Consider the following 20,165-nt stretch of genomic DNA (forward strand, 5'->3'; position numbering starts at 1 on the left):
CTAATTAATGTAATATGTTCTTGGTGTAAAACCGACCTATGATGATTAAATTGAAATTAAATTTGAATTATATAGCGCGCTGAACTACACTTCATGACTTTTCGAACGCAGCATTTTTTTCAAACTTAAATATCTCAGATATGAGTAAATATTTTGATATAAAATTGTACATGTGATCATTTGACCTACAATATGTACAAGCAAACGATGAAATCATTCATCCGCAACGATCAGATGCGTCAGCAAGTGGGGAAGGTAGCCTGCAACATGCCGATTGCGCTGTTGCGCTCCTGAAATTTTATACGAGACATATTGATTTTAAAATTATTTTTATGTTTTCCTGGTGTATCAACCCACCTAAAATGAAGAAATTGAAATAAAATTAGAATCATATCGCGTTTCGCCATTTTCACGTGCAAAAAGATGCAACCACACCTACCCCACGTGCAAAAGCGTCTGATTGTCACGGATGAATGATTTTATGTAATCTTGCATAGAGTATAGTCAAATGATCACATGTGAAATTTTAAATAAAAATCTTAGCTCATTACTGAGATATTCAAGTTTGAAAAGTGATTCGTAAGAAAAGTCTCCAAGTGTATGCTTTCCGAAGGTTTATGAATTTACACCGATATTTCACTTTTTCAAACAGTAAAACATAACAGTGAAAAATATCGATAATTTTCATTGTTTTACAGGAACTAAGATATCTTTGATTTCCCTATTGTGACCCCAAGTAAAGGCAATTTTACTTAGGGGGCTACTCTGCATTGATGTTTATATATGAGCTTCCTTTTAAAATACATGGAGGGGGGGCGCCAAACGGGGAATGCTTTTGTCTGTTATGGCTAAAATACAAAAATTGTCACTTTCAAGCATAAAATAAAAAGAAAATTTGTTGGATTAGGTGGAATATCGATTTTAATTCACGAGTGATCATAGAAAATGATAAAGAAAGCAGAGCAGAGCCCTATTGACATAAAATCAAATGAATATTTTAAACATTTCAAAGACGTGTGGCACTGTATGTTCTAATTCGAACCTATCAAATAACTACCACAAAACAATGAATAAATAACACTGTTTTAATACCCACGAGATATGCATTAATTGCGTCGACTACATGTTATGGCAACATACTAGTTTTCTCTCAATTCATATTCATTTCATATTCATATGCAACCCATGGCATCACGCACGCCCAGTCATTGAATTAATAAGCAGCAATATTGTCACCATGCGCTTTGTATTGCTAATTTGTATGACAAAACTATGTACTGAAATAAGCACAACAATGGTCCCGAAGACAATTTCTTGATGTTAAAGGGGCCAGCATCCGAACTCAATAGGGATTTTCAAAAGAAAAAATAAAGTGCTTTTTCGAAAGTAATTGAAAGCAAATAGAGAAAGATGTTGTGGTTTGCCGAAAAAAAAACACACCACGTATTAAATGTTGTAAACGATGTTTCAAAGCCTTGAAGGGACGATTTACGTTACCAAAAAGCATCTGCCATTTGGAATTATTAAATGTTTCATACCGGTTAAGCTGCATACTCGAGTCGAATGCTATTTAACCCATTTATGCCTAGTGGACTCTCCCATCCTCCTAAATTGGTTGGATCAATTTATTTCCAAAATTAGTGATGCCTAGTATTCTTATTTCTATATTTAGAATATTTCTTACAGAAATTCCTTTAAGCAAACAGCGCAGACCCTGATGAGACGCCGCATCATGCGGTGTCTCATCTGGTCTACGCTGTTTGCCAAGGCCTTTCTTTATAGACGCTAGGCATAAATGGGTTAATTCAATATCTATTTTCCAGCTTAATTTCTGCTCTATCGCCATATACTTACAACTGAGACAGAGTTGCAAATTAACGATCGTATGCGGTGGGCCTGGCACCTCTGTAGGAAACAATTAATGCTGAGCTATGTAAAACATGATGAGAAGTCAATTTATTGCAAACACCGTGCATTTTTGTATCACTCTGCGCGTTAAGTTTATTTAAAAAGGTTCTATTCTGAATGAATGTATCCTAGATAACGCGTGCGTTAATACACCTGCTAAGCTGAGATCGTACCTTTTGTCGGTGTTATTGCTAAGATGTCAACTGACATTTTTTATACATATTTTCTTAAATTATCAATCAATACAGACGTTGCATCGAACATTCAAGTCTTTTAATGTATACAGATCTTTTCTAAAACAATCACTACACAGCATATTATAATATATATTCTTTCAAGTTGACGGCTAATGCCACGTCTTTTAATGTCGAATTATTCACAGGCTTTAACTAATCGCTAAAGAACATGGTAATAAACAATTCATCTTCAATGCACAAATGCCATTTAATTTAGATATTTCCCGCGTAAAATCGTATAAAACAAATTACATTTATACTTGCACAACGTATTTTTATCTCGAGTTTGATTTCTCATAAAACCAGATGACAAGGCAGCGGTTTCATCTGTCTATACCTATACAAATCTAATTAATTTATTCTTGAATGAATTGTTTATTAGGCGCAGCGGCCATAAAACGACGACAAGGGATTTCCAGTTGTTTGTTAGACTGATTGACTTTGCACACTCTTTAAATAGGCTGATAATTTTACAAGATGAGTCGCATGACATAGCAATAATAATTTGTAGAATGTGTTGAACGTCTGCGATTGTATGATAACGATATCATTAAATTATAACAAATGCAGGACCTTATGGTGCGTTGGTAGGTTTGTGTTGTCTCTCGAAATACCGAATATTGACGTTTTGCAGACGAAATTAATAGACGGACCACAAATAATTTAAATCAAGTAACCGTTCTTTACAGAAATATGCATGTTCAACATAGTTACATTAAAAAATATCACACAAATTCCAAACTATCAAATGTGAGTTTTACGATTAGTAGTTTTGAATTGCATTTTGTTATACAATCTTCATACGCTTACTCAAAAGGTATTACCTTGTAAACACGCCTAATTAGGAAGTATTATTTATGTAAATTGTCCAATTTAGAAGGATGGGAGAGTCCACTAGGCATAAATGGGTTAATACGCAATTAATGGTTTCTCGCGTTCCAATGTGTATGTGCACACAATAAAGACTATTGTTTCGGCGCTTTTGCCATACCATTTCCTTATTTATAAAACAAAAACGCATACTGAACAATTAATGCAAAGTAGATTTGCGAATGTATAGGTCTGTTTAAAACTACGTGGTCTAAAAACAACTAAACATGAAATTTGAATATACAACTTAAACTTATCATTAATATTATTTTATCGAGTCGTTTGATTTTTAAACAAGACGTACTACGGACAGGGATTAGAATTACGTTGTTACGCATATACTTTTACCGACGCTTTGCCATATTAAAACAAAACGCCTTACATGTACCATTTATTTTGAATGAAACCAGCTTCATACCGCAGTCCGCCTCAGTAATCTTTCATAGGCCTTAGGTGAGTAATTGGCATTTAAGTTTAAATTAACTACGAAATGATATACGTTTTTCTTTTTATCAAATACAACCCTAGCCCCATATAGTTTTTTTGTCAATGGTGTATAGATAAGATACACAAAGAGCTGAGCTTTATTAGGTTACTAAATATGTACCTAATGCTCTTATCGCCAGTACGTTAATGCTCATTCAAGAAACCAAATATCTTGCGAACAATGTCCCCAATAGACATGCGATATGTAAGACCCTACCTTCAACACGCGAACCTGTTTTGTTTTGTAAAAACAATACAAATACGTGAAATATAACGTGTAATTGTAACGCTTTGTTCGTAAGTAAATACTATGTTTTTCTTTATAAGGCGCTTTTGAGGACGTATTTGTGCTGTATTTTATTTGTTTACAGGATTATCGGAACGTTTACATTCATACAATGGCATCATACTACGAATTGCGTACTTCCCAAAATATGTTTTAGGATATAAAATAGACTTTAGATCATTACGATCTTTGTAATCAACATTATCGGTTCTTTACTTTTTTTAGTTCAATTAAAAATCACATAATGCGTTTACAATATTTGTCGATTAAGATATATGATAATTAGAATTGTGTTTACATTTTGCTAACAGTATGTCTTATTATAAAATATAGGATCTTTAGATTCCAAATTCACGTTCCTACCTACATTACAAAGTCTTGCGTTATGCTGTAACATTTATAGAGCTCAGCAGTTTAAACATGCTCGATTGTAACGTTCTTGTCATTCATAGTGTGCTGTTTGCACGTTGGTTGCTACTAAATGTTGTTTCTGAAACCGTTTTAGCTATAGTTTTATTCATTTGTGTTGTTGTTTTTATTTATCGCTAACATTCCTTTCATTTATCATCAAGCCGCTTTCACGTTGGTTACTGCTCCTGATAATGTCTAAGCTATGTTATGATATGTTTCGTCTTTTGATTTGTTTTATTTTGTTGCTGTTATTTTCTTTGCTATAACTATTGACTTTATTCTTCATTTGACTACTAGTTCTTCTACTTCAGCTTGCTTTTTCTGTTTAACCATTGTTTTTGTTTTTGTTTTGCTTTTTGCCGTTGCGATGTTCAATGAATATCGCAGAGAGCTAATCAAAAGATAAACAAATCGCACTCTTATTTTAATAGACAGTTGTATACTTTCGAATTAAAAAAATGTGTAATATTTACATAATATTTTCACGTTAACATACATTAATACATTCATCAAAAATCGATCCTGAATCGTCAAACCTTTATATATAAATAAAATAAGATATAATTGCTTCTTCTTGTCGTGTTTTTAACAACTCAGCCGATTTTTCGGTGTATACTTTCGTAAAAGAAGAAGCCTTATGAATTTAGAAAATATCTAGACACTTATATTCGAGAGCGAAATTCAAGTAAAGAAATGCATAACTGTATATTTGTATCCCCGCTTTAAATGTTGATTAAAAATAAAATGAAATCGAATACTGCGTGAGAAAAATAAATACACCCGCTTACACGCATATCCGAAGTAGTTAGTTTGCTTTTTGTCAAAGGCCACATCGAGAATGTGTACGTGATGATGTAAGGGTAGCTGCGGAGGTGTAGTCTGAAATGCGTTGGGATGTGTTTTGAGATAGGCGATGCGCGTTTCTTTGTTGTATGGACACACACATGACCGAGTGACATCTGCACTTAGACATCATGTTGTTAAACTTCAAAACTTGAATCTTAAGTACGAAGCAAACAGATCTGTCGTTACACATTTTACACATTAAATTGTTTATGTTCACATCATATTGTGATCCAAAACTTGTTTTTATTCTTGCATAATATAAATAACTTCACCGTTTAGTGAATTGTATATTGAGACGATAATATCTTGGTAAATCAGAGACCAATCGTAAGTTTCGTTTACTTAGTAAATAATTATCAGAACCATTAAAATGAAAGGTGCAAACACACAGACACTATAAAACACGCCGTTATTTTATTTCTCTCAAAACATTTAGGTTCCGCGTTTTAAAATCTTAGATTCAAGATGGTCAATAGAGATTCGGATGCCATGGAAAGAATTCCGTCAAGCCGGGTTTCAACCTTGTTGAACACCATTTGTTGCAATTAGTGTAACAAAGTTCGCTGGGAAATTTCTTGGAGCGATATGTCTGGTTGCAAATTACCTATTTTGTGTTGTTACTGGTCTGTCTAAAGACACCAATTACTGTTTGGCTATTTAAAAACGCGGATGGTAGATTTATTGCAAACTAAGGGCGATATGGTATCACTTCACTTCTTGCAATTAAGTTCCCAGAAGTCATGCTCTCAAAACATGCGATCCTCTGACGAAGATTCTAAATACAGCAACCTTAATTGATTTCGTAAAATCTATCATAATACATAAGGCAGAAATAATGTACCGACTAAATTCAATCTACTTATTTAAAAAATATCAGTAACCTTAGTACCTTATACATACCGCAATAGCCACATCAACCGCCTTATTCCTATGTACATACTCCATGTTATATTTTATCATATTAAATGGCAAAATTACCATAAACATATACAGGAAAATAATTTAGTCATTTTCCCAAGTAAAACACACACGATCGGTTAAAATCAATGTATAAAGAAATTAAGCTTTAAAAGGGACTGATGAAGACACTTTCTATCATAAATTTTAAACACATATACATAGCCCAGTATGCTTCACAAGTATCGAGAATGATGCCAATGCACATTTCAAAACTATTTAAAAAAAAGCTTGCACATGGTATATTTGATTTACTTTCTAATTTTTCAATAATTTCTGTCTGTCCAATTTAGTGTATATTTTATAATATCTGTATTATACAGTAACACGTGTTCTTATAATCTTATAATCCTTGTACATGTTAAAATGTTTTTCAAACTGTACATAACGAAATGTGTTTGAAGAATTTTAAACTATGAAAAATGATACTTTTGAAATCAAATAGACTTGTATTAAAACGTCATATTTTTGTCTTAAAATCGAGTCTAAAAACTGTTATACATATATAATACTGTCATTACATAAATACAAACATTTCGCCTATAACATCTTTAATTAATACTAGTTTTATATCACGCTTCGAGTAGAGTATTCACAAACATTTGATAAAATTAATGTCATATCAAATAAAGGTACTGCCCCTATCGGTTGCCTGTCATTTTTTGTAGATCAAACACAAAGAGTTAGTAAGTCTTAATGGCACTCTAATATAACCTCTAAATCCAAAGATATTAATGGGCATTAATACCTTTTTAATTGTCATTTTAAGCAATGCGATATTTATGCTCGTTCTAAAACATGTGATTTTTGACTTATTTATGAAACGATTGAATACCGGGACCTCAAATGTTATAAATAAATTATGCTTCAAGCTTATTCAGGGTTAGGTCATTAATGCAACCTATTCCCTTCTTAAAAGCTGTTATGTCTGCGTTTATTTTTGCTCGCCTCTTTTGTCTGAAAGGTTAAATGGCATTTTAAACTTATCAGATTTCAGTGGAATAAGCGTCGCGTACATCAAAAGCAATTTTTTTATGGGTTTATCACAATGATTATAATGTGATCATATGATCTCTCAAACATTCATCATTTTCCGCTTTTAATTCGTTCTTGTTCAATTGCATGTCACGTAATACATTCAACGTTTTGGGTCGAATGAACGCGAATTCAAGTTAAAGGTATTATAATTAAAGCTCTGTACATTTGCATTACAATAAAATAATCGGAATATTTTAAATTGTTCACATCCCAGCCGTGCAATTGTGCCTTCATTCTTCTAAATACTGCGTATATACGCTTATACAATCAATATTGATGACACATACATTTATACAGGCTGAGGTTTAGCTTGAGTGCGTTTATTTTTAATGTGAAAATAAGATTTGAGAATCCTTTTTGATTGCAATTTACTGATCGATAGTTTATTAATAAGAATGAAAAGTATAACTTCTTCTTCTCGTCGTCTCGATCATCAACTGCATCTTCGTTCGAGTCCTCTTCAAAATTGTCAACTAGTGATGCTGCAACTTTTCTTCTTTTTCTACTTACTACTACTATAACATCATCAACAACAACATCACCAACTACTACGACAACGACTATTTATACTTGTACTACGACTACTACTTCTGCTACTAATACAACAACAACAACAACAACAACAACAACTACTACTATTACTACTACTACTACTACTACTACTACTACTACTACTACTACTACTACTACTACTACTACTACTACTACTACTACTACTACTACTACTACTACTACTACTACTACTACTACTACTACTACTACTACTACTACTACTACTACTACTACTACTACTACTGCTACTACTACTACTTCTACAACTACTACTACTAGTACTACTACTACTACAACTACTACTACTACTACTACTACTACTACTACTACTACTACTACTACTACTACTACTACTACTACTACTACTACTTACTACTACTACTGCTTCTACTACTACTACTACTACTACTACTACTACTACTACTACTACTACTACTACTACTACTACTACTACTACTACTACTACTACTACTACTACTACTACTACTACTACTACTACTACTACTACTTCTACTACTACTACTACTACTACTACTACTACTACTACTACTACTACTACTACTACTACTACTACTACTACGACTACTACTACTACTACTACTACTACTACTACTACTACTACTATACTACTACTACTACTACTACTACTTCTACTACTACTACTACTACTACCACTACTACTACTACTACTACTACTACTACTACTACTACTACTACTACTACTACTACTACTACTACTTCTACTACTACTACTACTACCTGTCCCCTGTCTTTTATTATTGATGGTTTTTCTTTGCTCATAAACGCGGCTAAAGTTAATTTCATGTCAAAATAGATGTGATGTGGTCCGTGATTTAATTGGTTTCGCACACTCATTACGCCCTCAAATATTCATCGATGTTTTGTAAGCTTGCAATTTTAAATTTGTTATTAAATATCTCATAAATGCTGAAAGTGTCACATCAAATCAAACATGGTGGTTTGTAGTATAAGTGTATGTTAATAATTTAAAAAGGTGCAAATAAAGACTTTTAACATATTTCAAGTTGAGTGCGTGTTCTTAAACGTTGTGCATGAAATGTTAACACTTGATTCTTTTAGAAGCTCAATTTAAATGACGTGTTTATTCTCACTAATTATATTTATAAATAGTTTGAATTCATGAGGATGATAACGTTAATACGTCAATAATTCTGATGGATGCTTTTTTACAATTTTTATTATATGTTTTAATACAGTATTTCCTTATCATAGTGTGTGCCGACGAGGCCTAACAAATGTCAACAACAAATAATTTATTAGTAAATAACAATTTTTTGATTATGTTACAAATCTGTTGTAAACATCGATGATTGTGATTGTATGTATGAAAGATGACTATGAGTACTTAGCTATTGAATGATGTCCATAACATAATACGTGGATTGTTGCAGGGTTGGACCGCAAAATTCCATATATGAGTTATTTGGTAACTGGATAACTCATTCCACCGCTAATGAGAAGTGGATATTCAATTATTTTGTGCACACGATTCATTAGTTACTCCTATAACTATAATTGTACGCTTAATACGAAACGCCTCACCCGGTGTTTGTCTACGCAAATGATTGCGCAATGCTATTATGTTTCGTTCTACGCATGTATTGCGCATGCGTGGTCCCTTGTTTTCTAGAGACATAATTGCATTTCGTTTTTGTATGTGAAATACATGTTTTCATAGTATTGTCGGATAAATTGTTGTTCTATGCTTGTTGGTTATATGTTTTGACAAAGACAATACGAAAGAAGACACGTGCTTTCGATTATAAAACAGTTACTTGGATAATATCTTTAACTTGATTTAATCTGTTTCGCCTATTTTGATAAAGTAAATTATACATGCACTGTGGGTTTAAATAAAATTATGTATCAGAATTTGCAGACATCGAATACATTTTAATAAAGACGCTGGTCATGTTAATACCAACATACATGTATGATATATATAAGCAATTCTTTATCATGCTGATCCAGCTTTATTCGTATTGTCTTATTAACGTCGTTTATTTTATTGAGATAACTAAACTGGTGTTTATTGAGCCATAAAGCAAACACGAAAGAAAAGTCCCTCATTATTGAACATGCTTGTTACATATTAGACTTTCATATACACTTTCAGTTATTTTTTAGTTCAGAGACTTAAACTTGTGCAGTGCCACAAATCAAATGAAAATCATTTTTGTTCATTTGTGGATGCATTGAAACGGCGCAAAATATGTTTAGATTTTTGTTATAAAACTCTTCGATACGTTCACAATTCAATTATATCTTTTACATGTTCGAGCTTATGAGTGACTGTATTTCAGCGACAACAAACGCGTCACATGATAACACTTCCCGTAGTTAACTGTCTGTACTCTCCGTTAGTCGTTTAATGTCATGTTTCGCATTGATCAAAGCAAAACGCAACACAAATTGTCGCCGACGACAATTTCGTATTATTACCGAGTTGTTTCATGCAGAGTTATCATGAATAATTAAGTCGCAACATCATTATTTCAAATGAGCATGACTTCAATGCCTATGATAGACCCATGGCATGTAGAGGGTTAACTTGAATGCATGGGTCGTATTTAGTATAGGTGATTTATTCATTGATGCTATGCGTATATATATTATAAATCATGCACACACACGCACCCACACACGCGCACACACACGCACACACACAAACATATGTCATTCATAATACAGATTATTCTCTTACAATTTTATACCGTATTGCATAAACAATTTGTTCATGTGTTAAGCACGAATGCTGTTATAGAAATAAACTCCATGTATAAATATACAAAAGTAAAATGTATTATTTTGAATCTCGCTGACAGGGCAATATATCGTAATGCGTTTTTTTTCTTCAGATACTAACCTCGGCTCCTGAAACCACCGGTATTCCACGCAGTGCGGTGAAAAAACAAGGATAACGTTAATTTCCCGGAATACTCACCGGTTTGGAACGTTATCTGCTTCATTTTCTATCAACATCTGCGGTAATTGCGTGGACGTGTTTGTAATGGTTGTTAATTAAAGTGGATTCGGCTATAAATTTCAATGCGTGAAGTTAATTATTGACAACTTATAAAGAACATAGGATTTTTCCGGTACTTACCGACTACGTCTAAACCAGATCAGTTATATTCTTCAGATAGTGCAGAAAACAATTAAGGGCAAATGAACTGCAGTTCACTTTAAATTACGAAGAAAGTTAAATGCGCTCTGATGGAATTAGCTGAATTCCGCTGCTACAGTTAACTCGTTAATGCTTTCAATTATTTCAACTGAGATCTGAGCGCCCGCCTAAACAGCATGTGACACAATGAGGAGTTGGAAAATTTGGTCATTAGCCACGTTGTGTAAACAGTTGACGTCATTCTACCCTATCCTCGTGCTGCTCAGTGTCATGGTGACCGGTAAGTGACATAGTTGAATGCATGTTATAATTTATTTTACTGATATTATTTGAAGGTAGATAAGTATCTTGCACGATATTAAAGACAATTATTTTAATGTCATATAGTATAGTCAATTATAATGCCCCGCATAAGGGCATACGTCAGAATATTATAGATATTTTCGATACTTATTCTTCTGCACTTGTCTAGCTTTTATCAATCACAGTTTTTCTTTTAAGCTCACATAATCATATCTTGGTTAGCGTGAGATTTTGAAATTGAGTTCTGTTCGGCGTCTGTAAACGCGTCTTTACAACGACATCTCCTCCTTAATGCTTCAGTACAATTTCGTGAAACTTCGCATGATTCGTTTTTCAGTGGCTTCCTTTAACGCGTTCAGGTGCCTCCGGTTAACTTCATCTTAAGTTGCCACAAAAGGGTTATGTCCCTTAGGTATTATTTGCCACAACACGATGCCAAATCGTTTGTACACCTTTATAAAGGTACATTTATATTAAACTCACATTTTTGTCTGAACTCACAAGGCAAGAACTTCACTGTTTATTATGTGAATGAAATAGTGTTAAGTATACAGTCTATCTAAGCGTTTTCTCGGTTTGAAAACTTGCCAAATTGTCACACTTATATTACATAAGATATGAGTACACTTACGTTGCATTTGTCAAAATATCCAGAAAGGTACAATTTATAATTTTTTCATCTTTAAGTGGACCTTTACAATGAAACATGATTGTAAAAGCGTACATAAAAACTCTTCTCTGAAACCGAAGGAAACACATATTTTATATTTGTTATGTGACATCTTTTATTATTTTAAAAATGCGCATTTGAACTCAGTTTGCTTCTCTCCTGGGATTACTTTTTTAAAAAGGTTGTTATGCCAAAATTATAAAAACATCTATGCAACCAAACCGTACAGAAGTGTTATAAGTAATAAATTAGAGGACAATGTTTTCTTCGATAAAGTCATTGTAAGCTCACCTGAACGCGTGTTCATTGTGAGCTATTGTGATTGATTTTGTTCGTCAATCGTTTTTCGCCGTCAGGATTTGCATTTTGAACACTCTAGAGGCATTCTGTATTTTCCACGCTTCTTTATCTTGGTTCGAACATTTGTCCCCATATCTCGCCAAATCTTGTCCATTATTGTTGAAACTGTGCCAAACTTTGTTCGCAATGATGTCTCGTAGCTGGATCATGTAGGATCGAACACTAGTTTATTAGGTAAAATAAAAGAAAAAGCTTGTAGACACTATATGGCCACATTATTTTCCGAATCTAAATACAAAACGGTCAGAGAAATTGTCTGCGATAGTTCTCGGACGTGTATAAAACTGGGTTACGTAGGGCGCCGCACTTGGTCACAAGATCCAAACAAGAAAGAAACAGTTTGTGAAAATCTATGGGGCCAAATATTTTGCCAAGTCTCCATGTTTCTTGGTCAAAGCAGTTTGAACTCTTGACAAGACGCGTCAAAAACAAGTTCACTTAGATACATGAAAGAAAACAACATGTAATTACAAAAGAAGTCACGTTTTTATTTTTGCGCAACCTTCATGAAAGATGCTATGAACCATTGTTGAATTTATTACTCACACGACTGGGTTATGGGTTCTTCGCAATTAAAAACACGGCTGACATGAAGCTGGTTGTTTTATTATGTAGCGTTAATAAAAATATTTGAACACTTATGAACTTTTTCTTCTCATATCGTGAAACTAATTCGGAATATTTTAAAACTGTATGTATCTTGCATAAGTTTGAGAATGATTGTTTCTTGAAAACATATCAGCCAGGCATTCTGGCAGTTTTCCTTATAAGTATATAATGCTCTGCTCACAGTTACGTTTCTTGGTGCCTCGTGTGAGCGCATTAGGGTTGTTTGTTCTTGCTAAATAATCCCCCGGCTTCCTGTAATAACTGACTACGCTCTAGGGGCTTTATGGTTTGTGTAGAATATTTATCTGCGCTGAACCCATTACGACTAGATATGTACTTAACTTCAAAAAATATAATCGCACTTTTTAAACACCATTTGATATTTTCAATGTAGGTGCAAATCTATCGTGATTGAACGTTCACTGCTCTGTTTACTTCTAATCGTTAGTTTCAACAAACAAAAATGAATTTATTAATACAAGGGTTATAATCTTGTATAATAATAGGTATTACTTTTGCGGTTTTGAGGTCATAACATTTTGTCTATGTCTTTCACCGCGGCATCACTTGTTTCGTACTTAATTGATCTAAGCAATCGATTAAACGCTCCAGTAGTGCCCATTATTTATATGTATCTTTCAACGTTCTTGACACAACCCAAGACTTATATGTTCTCTAATACACTTCGATCACCCGTTTTTCACTCCCTGGTATTTTCAGGAAGATCATTATCAATATTCGACACATGAGAATTAGGGCTATCATTTTGAAAGTGTGTTAAGAACTGTGGGTTTTACAAATTATCAGTATGAATACTTTTGGCTGCATTTGTTTAATTGCCTGTATGCTAAGTAGGTAAGTAAGTATTAGGATTTCAATTCGCTCGATCTGTCTTTCAAAAACAATCTGACCTGAAACGTTCGCAATAAGTTTCAAAGTGTAATTAATACGGTAAATATTTTGTTGTATAGAAGATTGTTCTAATGTTTTTATTTTGCGTTTTACTTTACTTTGTTTAGTATTGACCTAGCTGTAAAGGCAGTAAAGGCAGTTAAATTGCATGTTAACAGTTTCATTTAACATACATACGCATGTCAATTTGTAACCAGTAAGTGTCTTTGACAACGTTTAACACGCTTTTTTAGATTTAACATATGACCGCTCAATCGCAGGATTGACACTGTTTTATAATTAGAAGAAATCATCTAACATATATGAACATTATAAAACATACTGGGCACAGACGGTATATCGCGTCATCTTCTAAATATATAAAATGGTCTCTATGTTCATTCATTCTAAAATACGACTCATTAATATGCAGTCTCTTGTTACATATAATGGTCGTAGTTGATGCATTTAATTGGTGAAGTTATCTGGTTTGGTTATTTATTGAAGGATAGAGTACTCTAGCTCGGTTAAATTCAATCAAAACAAAAATAATGTGAAATTCACAACCGGTATGATTAAACTGGACTATCATGAAACAGTGCATTCAAATGTCTGCCCTAACACTTTTGTTTTAATATTTATTGACGACATATATATAATGGCATTATTTAAATTAAAGTGCTTACATAATGGAACTATGAAGCGTATTGTGTTTTAACAAACCGACAGGAATACGATACCATTATCCGTAATTACATGTTACCTTAGCGCAACATATATTTTCACCGGGAGATTTGGAACAGTCACGGAGAAATATAATTTGACTCCTGCAGAATTAATAATGATTAGTTGTCTGGCGTATGTATTTTATAACGTGCCACACTGAGTATGGTTGTCTTCAACGCAATATAGCTGTTACGTCTGATTACATGCCCAGGCCGCCGACAAACATCTTATCGTTGTCATATAGTGTACATACACAGCTTATTTTATATATCTAGTAATGCTTAGATGGATAATGTGATTTAAATACTTTATGGGCACTCTCTGATCCTGTATGTATACATAAATGTGAGCTGTCTGCATAGTTTGATTGCTGGCATTTGTAAATAGTAAACGGACTTATACCACTTTACCCAAATGACGATCCAGCCAAAGTTTTCAACACCAATATGTGTACATGTGCATAAACTTTTTGGGCAACAAGAATTACTTTGTGTTGCTACCATCGATATTTGAAGCGGACAGCAAGTGTATCAATAGTTTGCCACAGTGTTAGACTATTCAAAATAATTGTCATCATCTTCTGCAGTGCTAATAATAGTCACAGTTCCACCACTAACCTTATAAATATCTTCATACGCACGGCAACCATCATATACACTGCGTTATTTTCCTCAACATTACCATCCACATTATTACCGTCGTCGATGTCTCATATTATTATTAATAAGAGCTAAAATGCGCATTCACAATCAATAGACACATGAGAACCACGTGCAACATAGCTTAATTCTTGAATTCTCACTGTTGTATATTTGTTCTAAATATATTAGGTCTAACATGTCTTTGTTTTCAAAAGTTACCCTAAATACTAATAACAACCGAAGTTTTACTATTTGAATATTTTACAGAAATCGGTATTTGTTTCTCGCTGTGGTGGGAAAAGTCATTGCCAACATATTAATAAAATGCGTAACAGCCCACCTTTTTATGGCTAATTAATATTTGATTCAAAGCCAAATAGCAGCCTCTTGGTCTGTTTAATGTTTGAGTACATTCGTTTTTCATTCAATTTATCACACATGTCTTAAATTCCTTTGGGATTCAATACGTTTAATGTAAATTAATTTGTTTAAATATATCACGGACAATTTAAAAGACTGTTTATTAGGAAATGGAGTATAACGCAAGTGCACTGAAACAGATTGATAGATATTTCTTAGCTAACATCGGACAATCTTGTTAACTTAAAGAATATAATTACATTAGGTCTCTCTTTAACTTTTGGTGTCTTTGTTTGAGAACTATCAAATGTAAATTTGTTTGCATACAAGTAACTAGACATAAATCTGTACCGCGTCTGTTCTGCAAACCAATCATTGAATACTTAAAACGATACTGTTTGTTAAATGTCTTTATTTGTTTACTGGTACAATTCCTGATTTTAAATTTTATTACACATAGCTCTTGTTGCGGTACTTTTGGCAAGTATGTTGAATGACATGTTATACTACGTGGAATAAAGAATAATTAAATACTAGAATTTGAACTATGTTACCTTTTAATACGCTTTGTTGAGTTCATGACAAAACTAAATTAACTATAAGATTCTGCGTATTGTGAATTAATTTGTAATGATCTCTTAGACAATAGGAATACAATGTCTTGTTCAGTGTCCAAATACTTAACGTCAATATCAGTTAACCGCGTTTGCTTCTTTAAAGGTGTTAAATTACAATGCGGATCACTATTAAGTAAATATTTGATGAAGACAATGCATCCTAGGCATGCGATTGGTTCATTTCGTATCAACGGCGCGTAAGTTATAGTATGATGACCCGAACAGAAATGAGATGCGTCGGAGTATTGAAGTGGCCATTAAAGAGATATAAATTGACGGTGTTGCTATTTGATCTTGCGAATGAACTTGAGCTCATTGCAATTGAAGTGTTATCCTCAGTAAATATACATTTTCAACACGATTGCGTTAATCATTGGGTATTAATGTCCTTAGTGGGTTAAGTGTAATTTTATTGTGCGATTTATTGCTAATAAAGGAGTCTTGACACGCCCTAACGTATAAGACTCTCTGAGGTTTGGAAAGAGATGGTTTGCATGAGGGTAGTATTTTGACGGGATTCCTAAATCATAAAGAAAACATGACATAAATACCTTTCGACAGAGTGTAACGATGTTTAATTAGTAATGTAAGATGTATGGCGGTTTATATTATTTTGTTCTGCTGCCATTGCTGGATGTAAGAAGTACAACCAGTTGAATTATGTTTAGTTAAATGAAAACCCTAACTTTCATTTCGAAAACATAGAGTGTTATGTTTTAGAAAGGCATTGTTTCTGTTATAAATGCGATACACCGGACTATATGTAGAACAAGCTTGACGGTTAAAAATCTCTCAGCAGCATAAATACCCCAATAATTATTATCGTCACCATTAACAACAATTTAAATTGAAAACATCAACTAATCAATTTAAATTTTAATATTTTATTTCCTGCTTGTCTAGAATATTATTAAAGTAGTAACGTAATACTGATATGCCATCATTAATATAATTATTTATATTTTTTTTAGAAACATCGGACATAGATATTAATTGATATTGCAACTGGTTTAAAACAATGCCGACGAAATTGCTTATTAAATCGACATACGCCATTGCATCATTTGTCCATGTTTTCTCATCATCCGTTTGCCACTTTTGTGTCGTAAGTCTTACTTTATTAATCGCCTGTACTATACATTGTCTTACGATCTGGATCCTAATTTTCCAATCATTAACACGTGTTTTATTTAATTCAATTAGTCATCACATATCGCTGTCAATAAATATGTAACACTACTTATTATACATGAGATGAATGTAGTTTGGCATTCCCACACGATTGTTTTAACGAATATCACTATTTACTGTGCGTTTCTGGCCATAACAAATGCAAAACAGCATCAGAGTGAAACTTATTGTCATTTTCGCTTCAGTTTGATGGACTTTGAATGTGATTCTAACATTTATTGGGTCGAATTTATCATCGTTGATTGTATAATTTTGTATAATTTGAGCATGGTTATTTCCCGTATCTACTAGCAAGCTGGGCTATTGAACATAAAGACAGATGCATTGACAATTTTGACTTTTAACAAATAATTAAATGTATTTGTGAACACAACTTTTATGTAGATTCATAATTATGACAACGTTGTATAGTGGTTACCTCCGCAAGAATAAAGAACGAAAAGATTAAGTTTTCATATAGTTATAGAATCTTAATATAACTTTTGCAGAGGCACACAATTTGTGATCTCATCTGTATTGAGAAACTGTGGATTAATACTATAATTGACGTTAGTTAGGATGTTTTTGAACTCCTTAAAGGGGCAACTATCGATTAACTTTCCTGACAGAACTTAAAAAGACATATTCTAATTTGGATTATGCAAACAATAAAATAAAAAATAATTACGACTTAAAAGAAATGATTTCGCTATTAATAATTCGATGTTCTGATATTAGACATCTATTGATATCAAGAATACAACAACATTAATACTGATATAAATAATTTGAATTATATTCTATTTAAGCAACCGATAATTGTATACTAGTAAACAATATTCTAGGAAAATCGTTAGGAAGAGTGTTTTCTCTTCAAATAATGTATGTGTAAAAATGGTGAATTAATGAGTTGGATATGCTTTTTATTGTGGAAACTACACGAGACTTATGCTGAATAAGCAAATCATTCGTACACTACACACATTCACTAACCAAAGCAAAATAAACACATTTAAATAGAAATAAAAAAGGAACATCTAATCACCGTTTAAATCAAACAACAATACACTTATTTTACTTTAACATGTAACTACTCAGGGTTAGATGAAAACCAGACCAATGGAAATGTATAATTCATCAGAAAACATGACCTTACCAACAAAGGACCTTTTTTGTTTTGCACCTTATAAAGTAGATTATGCGATACTTATACATGTTTGCTCCCTAAATGTTCGCAATTGAGCTCATAAAATACATTTATACGTTTCAACAACATCGTATACTAATATTGCGCTTTTTATCATGTTTTGCATCGTTTTCAATTTATTAATTTTAACATTGTTTATTTATAATAAAAGTGCTTGATGTTTGATGTAACACGATGACGGAGGTTAAAGGAACGTTTTGCGTTTGTCTTTCAGTGCTCGCGGGTGTGCCTTATCAACTTCCTGTATACAGTGAGACACCGACGAACGTAACCTTTTACAAAGGGGTGCGCGCGATATTGCAGTGCTCTGTGAAACATTTAGGAACAAAACAGGTATGCTTTTTATATATTATGGTAATTACTTAAAGTGTTCGGACCCTTGGAAATATGGTTTTGGTGTCCGACAATTTAAATACTTAAACACACTCCCACAGTACAATGTCCTAAAATTTAAACACACAATGATTATATACAAAATGCATTTGATGTTCCAATATTTATGTGCATAACATCAAATTTGTCTAAACGCGTGTGCTTTTATACACCATACCGTTAAGAAATAATAACTGAAGTATAAGTTTTCAATGAATTGATTTTGTTTTATCGAAATTTGTCGCAACTGCGTAAAATCAATCCATTTTGTTTAATATATCATTTGTTGTGAAGCACCATTAAGCATGCTTATGTGTTTTTGCTGCTCGCTAGTGATCATACGTAAAATTAAAATGATGAATGATCAAAGCGCTTAAGAATGCAATTCGAACGATAAATTAAGTCCTGGGAACAGTGAAACATACCAAGCCTTAGGAAAACTTATGTGTATCGACCTTATTTCACTGGAACGATATATTTTTTAAATTGTACATGCTGAATCATTTTACTTAGTTTTGATCGTGTGCTGTTAGAGCTATCAAAATGTTCCATTGGGGATTCTCATTTTAGACAACGTCTTGTATTAAACCTTTCACTATATTACCAAACCATATCACATCAAATAAGCTTGTTCGTTAGGTCGATTATAACAGGTATTCATGAATCGCCAACATACTGTATTCACAAATATTAAACACATTGTAGCATAAATCAAATTTATATTAGATTACTACGAATAAAAATACAAACATAAACGTTTAAACATGTAATAAAATGTTTAAACATTGTTTAAACATTTTTGAAATAACATGCACTATAGTAGCCGTAATTAAGTCAACAACAACAGTAACATAATACATTTGTACAGATAATCTGGAAGAAGACCACCAACGAACATGTCCTTACCTTCGGAAACATGGTGTTCGTGGATGATCCAGATATAAGTGTCGACCATATGCCGCACCGAGACGAATGGAACCTTGTGATATCCAACGTCCAGCCACACCATGCAGGCGTCTATGAGTGCCAAATCAGCACCAAAGAGGATCTGAGGAAATACGTGCAGCTCAACGTATTGGGTAAGAGTCTGCTAGTATGAAGTCAAATACTTGATTGTTACCATAGTATGTATTTAAACTAACATTTGAATGGAAATACGTGTAGGTCCACGTGCGTCGACAGATTCTATCAAGTTATGGGTAAGAAATAGATTTTGATAGGTATCTTATAACAAAATGTAACTCGCAGTTTGAAATTGTATCCGAAAATTCCCGTCTTTAATTTTTATCTTTGATCAGTTTTACGTCTGTAAAAGTAACATCACTGTTAGTGAAATATTCTTGCATAAATGCAACTATTTAAACACAGTAACTTACAGATTTAATCGCCATAACTTGTTAAGTATTATTAGAAAATCAAATTTTAGGATAAAATGTATGCTGATAAAACTTCGGCATGGAGATCATAATGGTTGTGGACT

General features: G+C 33.0%; 1 protein-coding gene across 3 annotated transcripts in view; it reads left to right on the top strand.

Annotated features, from left to right (window-relative positions):
* Positions 1–20,165, top strand: part of LOC127879787 (uncharacterized) — a 43,929-nt gene that overhangs the window by 17,419 nt on the left and 6,345 nt on the right. For all 3 annotated transcript variants that reach the window (XM_052426839.1, XM_052426841.1, XM_052426842.1), the window contains exons 2-4: positions 10,491–11,039; positions 18,528–18,646; positions 19,554–19,764. In XM_052426839.1, the coding sequence (XP_052282799.1) occupies positions 10,946–11,039; positions 18,528–18,646; positions 19,554–19,764 (424 nt within the window). In that variant the 5' untranslated portion in view covers positions 10,491–10,945. The remainder of the gene's footprint in view (positions 1–10,490; positions 11,040–18,527; positions 18,647–19,553; positions 19,765–20,165) is intronic.

Source organism: Dreissena polymorpha, chromosome 4, assembly GCF_020536995.1.
Source record: "Dreissena polymorpha isolate Duluth1 chromosome 4, UMN_Dpol_1.0, whole genome shotgun sequence".
Lineage (NCBI taxonomy): Eukaryota > Metazoa > Mollusca > Bivalvia > Myida > Dreissenidae > Dreissena > Dreissena polymorpha.